We start from the raw sequence: 5134 nt of genomic DNA on the forward strand, positions 1-5134 counted from the left end.
ATGACCACAGGAAAAACCATAGCCTTGACTAGATGGACCTTTGTTGACAAAGTAATGTCTCTGCTTTTGAATATGCTGTCTAGGTTGGTCATAACTTTGCTTCCAAGAAGTAAGCGTCTTTTAATTTCATGGCTGCAGTCACCATCCGTAGTGATTTTGGAGCCCAGAAAAATAAAGTCTGACACTGTTTCCACTGTTTCCCCATCTATTTCCCATGAAGTGATGGGACTAGATGCCATGATCTTCGTTTTCTGAATGTTGAGCTTTAAGCCAACTTTTTCACTCTCCACTTTCACTTTCATCAAGAGGCTTTTGAGTTCCTCTTCACTTTTGCCATAAGAGTAGTGTCATCTGCATATCGAGGTTATTGATATTTCTCCCAGCAAACTTGATTCCAGCTTGTGTAAGCCAATAGATTTGTACTAACACAGTATCTGGTTTCTAGATTGTAGTATCTGATTCCTTGGATTATATTAGGCATATAATCCAAGTACTTCCTCACTGTCTCCTTTCCCACCACAAACACTCACACTGGGATGGTCACCAGAAGTACTCTGTATGAATTCCTATTTTATCCTGTTTGCTTGAAGATGATATTGTCATTTATTTGAGATTTTCTTCATCTGAAAAATGGGACTAGTACTTGCTTCTTAAGGCTGTTTTGAAGATCAATGAGGTTATGTTATGTAGGCTATGTAAAGTGTATAGAGTAGATATTTCTACTGAATATGTTATTCACTAGGCTGTGAGAACTTTGAAAATAAAGTTGGTATTCATGCATATGTTTCTAACACTTTGTAGGCTACTTGGTATATATAGGTGGTGCATGAAAGCATGCTAAGTCATTTCAGTCATGTCTGACTTTTCGCTCCTCTGTCCATGGGATTCTCTAGGCAAGGATACTGGAATGGGTTGCCATGCTCTCCTCCAGGAGATCTTCCTGACCCAGGGAGTGACCAGGAAGCAAACCCACATCTCTTATGTCTACCTGCTTTGGCAGGCAGGTTCTTTACTACTAGGACCACCTAGGATTTATGATATTTATAAATATTTGTTGTATATGTTAACTCCTGGGTGTGTTTCAGTTTTAAAAGCCTTAACAGAACTGAGAAGCAGTTACATTTTGCCATAACACAGTCAGACTTCCATTTCTTTCTATTTGTTTTGCTTACATTCTAGTGTATATGGGAAGGGGATGATCTGAGACTCAGTGACTCTCAGAGTGTAGGTTTCACAGCAGGGTTGCCTGGTGTTTGGGCTTTATGCAGCTCACACTGATGAAGGCGTCTCCTGGTGTTTTACTTTGTATCACTTGTACTTTGAAGGCCTTGGATATGGGACCAGTATCATTTCAGAGGAATTCCTTGGTAGCTCTGCTGGTAAAGAATCTGCCTGCAATGCAGGAGACCCTGGTTTGATTTCTGGGTTGGGAAGTTCCTCTGGAGAAGGGATAGGCTACCCGTTCCAGTATTCTGGGCTTCCCTGGTGGCTCAGATGGTAAAGAATCCGCCCACAATGTGAAAGACCTGGGTTCGATCCCTGGGTTGGGAAATTCCCCTGGAGGAGGGCAGGGCAACCCACTCCAGTATTCTTGCATGGAGAATCCCCATGGACAGAGGAGCCTGGCAGGCTGCAGTCCATGGAGTTGCAAAAAGTCGAACATGACTGAATGGCTAAGCACATCATTTCAGAAGATTATTGGAGGTGGGCATAGACTTGCTGACTTTTTTGTTGAATAAACACATTAAACATTATAAAAATTGACCAACTCAAATATTATTGTTTAATAAAATGGCATTTAAATTCATGAAAATAGGAATAACATAATCTCAGAATAACAAAAAAGATGAATAATTTAGCCTTAGCTTAATGATGTCTTTTTACCACATTGCTCTTATTAATTTTGCTATGCTAGTGAAAACTGACTTTCACTAACACTGGTCCAGGGTCCAACATTTGGGAATAACTAACTGTATGCTGGGAAAGATAGAAGGCGGGAGGAGAATGGGACGACAGAGGATGAGATGGTTGGATGGCATCACTGACTCAATGGACATGAGTTTGAGTAAACTCTGGGAGTTGGTGATGGACAGGGAGGCCTGGTGTGCTGCAGTCCGTGGGGTCACAAAGAGTCAGACACAACTGAACAGCTGAACTGAACTGAACTGTAGTCATTTTCTAAGTAGGATAAAATTGGTACATTGATACTTGCTGACTTTTTAAGCCTCGGTTTACTCTTCTGTTTCTTTGTGGTCTTGCTGTGGCTGGTGATACATGGTCACAGTTGCACACTGTTTGACATTTGCAAGTTCGGGGAATGTCAGGGGGTGCTCAGCAGGGTAGAGCCAAAAGAAGAGCTGGAAGCAAGCCATCCCAAAGTATCACCTCAACTACCAGGAACCAGCTGTATTTCCGGAGATGAGTAGAAGTGTCAAGATTTATTAGTGTAGAGTAAGAAATTACTAAGAACTAGGCTTAAATTGAAAGCTAAAATAACAACAACGAAAAAACCAACCAAAAACAAAACCCCAAACCAAAGGCTAGAGTCAGCATATGCTTTAGCTTGGATGAGCCTCTCATGGGAATGGTTTTCGAGGCAACTTTGCTTTAGTTCATGGAAAACATCTTAAAACTCAGTGGCTGAAAACACCATGAGACATGACTCAATAAACAAAGGGTGTGGACCTCAAATTAGTGTAATCTCACAAGCTGTATTTAATTACATAACAATGTGTTGTTCCACTTTGTAGAAACAACTAAAGTATCTGTTCTTTTGTTGGTATCTGCTGTCTTGTTACAGGTTCAACTTGTCATTGAACCTCTGTATGTGGCTGATTATAAAGCTTATGACAACACACACTAAATTGTGTCCAATGTTTGCTTTGCAAATTCTTAGGGAAAATAAGTTTGCTAACACTGTCTGAATTTTGACTCATAAGCAGTGGAAATCTGCAAGTAAATACTTTGCTTTTAAAGCAGGATCTTAATCAGTGAAGTTTTTAGTGCTTGTGTTTAAACAGAAAAACAAATACATAGTTGTGGCATGTTTAACGAGCTTCTGCCTCTTTCTTTCTCTCATTGACTTGGAAAATTACAAGAATGTTGAAAAACATATTCTATGCTCTTATGAGAACCTAAGCGGCAGACTTTATACATGTTTATTGCCAATCTTTGTAAAAGTCTTATAAGGTGGATATTATGACCTCTGTTTGGAAGACAGGAAAACTGAGGCTCAGAGAAACATAAATAACTCATAATTTCTCGGGAGTAACAGAGACTGGAAATAGAAAGGGCGGTTAGAATGTAAGAACATGGACTTCCTCTGACGTATACTTCCTGCCTCACACTACAAGAGACAGAAAAGCTTTGGGACTCTTATCTCTCCTGATATGTCTTGGATGAAGCAAAGAGAATCAACATCTATTGAGTTTTTAGTTTTTATTAAATTGAGCGCTAGGATTTTGTTCTTACACATAGTATATGTGCAATAAAATAATTGTTGGTTTAATTTGAGAGTACATCTTAGATTAACATATCAGATTTATGTAAGAATACTAGTTAATTTTGTCCATCGATACATAGTTAGAAACAATATATGGTTGTTGATTAATAGAGTCTTGGCAATGGCTTTCCATTATTTGTAAGAATAGAGGAAAACAGGGAAATGTAATTACAAATTTAGATATACACAGTGTGTCTAAAGAGGACTTTCAGACAGTTTTGTGTCTCTTTGAATAAGATTTCAGATATGATATAAAGATTTGGTCCATGATTGTTTTTTCCTGATACATATTCTTCCTTGCTGATCCCATCCTACACCCTGGTTTCAGGTAGCATTTAATAAGGTAATATTTTCTGAGATAGATCTTCCCCCTCAGATCTCAGTCTCTGAGCTCCACACCATTATTTCCAGCTGTGGATTGGACATCTTATGAATGTTTTACAGCCTCCTTAAGTATAACAGTTCAGTTCAAAACTGAATTTGCTATCTTTTTCTCCAGGTTTTTTCTCCTCCCTGCTATTTCTAATATTGGGAACGTCCCTACCATCTATCTGGTACCATAAATTAAAGACCCAAGATTTAGTTGTACCTGCTTTCTTTTGATAATTTTCCACTTTCGAGAGGTCAGTGAATGGTGTTTATCCTATAGCTAAATCTTTCTGTTCATCCTCTCTCTCTTAATTCTGGATGTTATCATCTGGTATTATGTGAAATGCCTGTTAACTGGTCTCCTTTCTTTCATTACCTAATTAAGAGACATTTGGTGAGTGCCTACAATGGTCTAGGCAAAATGTAATTGCTGGAAATACAATGAAAAGAAACAATCATAGCAATCCTAATAGTGAGAGGAGAGAAATGAGTAAGAAAAGTAAGTAAAATAAAGGAAAAATAAAAGCAAAGAGATGAGAAAGGGAATATATATGGAATGCTGAAAATTTAAATAGGGTGACCAGGAAAGGCCTTGCTGAGGAGTTGACATTTGAGTAAAGACCAGAAGGAGGTGAGTGAGCAAGCCATGAAGATATCAGGGGGAGAATTATCTAGGTGGAAGAACAGCAGTTTGAAGGCCATGAGCCAAGAACTCACAGAGTAAATTTGAGGACCATTAAGAGAGGCACCTGAACTGAATAGAGTGAGACAGGGGTGGGGGACATTGAAAGAAAATAAAGTCAGAAAGATAAGGAGCAGGGTGTCAGTGGTTGGGGGAAAATCATTTAGGATTTTGCACTTGAGGACTTTGATGTTTATTCTGAGACAGGATCTTTGAGGGTTTTGAGCAAAGGCATGACATCAGATCTATTTCTTTAATAGGTGCCCACTCTGGGTACTTCAAGGGGAGTAGTTGGCCTGGGATGGAGAGGGAGACCTCTTGCATGCATGCTAAGATGCTTCAATTGTGTCCGACTCTTTGTGACTCTATGGACTGTAGCCTGTCAGGCTCCTCTGTCTATGGGATTCTCCAGGCAAGAATACTGGAGTGGGTTGCCATTTCCTCCTCCAGGGAAACCTCTTCAGTCAGTTCAGTTCAGTTCAGTCGCTCAGTCGTGTCCAACTCTTTGCGACCCTATGAATCGCAGCACGCCAGGCCTCCCTGTCCATCACCAACTCCTGGAGTTCACTCAGACTCACGTC

General features: G+C 39.8%; 1 protein-coding gene across 1 annotated transcript in view; it reads right to left on the bottom strand.

Moving 5' to 3' along the window:
* Positions 1 to 5134, bottom strand: part of LOC104995185 (transmembrane protease serine 11D-like) — a 44487-nt gene that overhangs the window by 37973 nt on the left and 1380 nt on the right. The window contains exon 2 of the mRNA XM_010848911.1: positions 2236 to 2357. Within this exon, the coding sequence (XP_010847213.1) occupies positions 2236 to 2357 (122 nt within the window). The remainder of the gene's footprint in view (positions 1 to 2235; positions 2358 to 5134) is intronic.

Source organism: Bison bison, unplaced genomic scaffold, assembly GCF_000754665.1.
Source record: "Bison bison bison isolate TAMUID 2011002044 unplaced genomic scaffold, Bison_UMD1.0 scf7180017864279, whole genome shotgun sequence".
In the NCBI taxonomy this organism is placed as follows: Eukaryota; Metazoa; Chordata; class Mammalia; order Artiodactyla; family Bovidae; genus Bison; species Bison bison.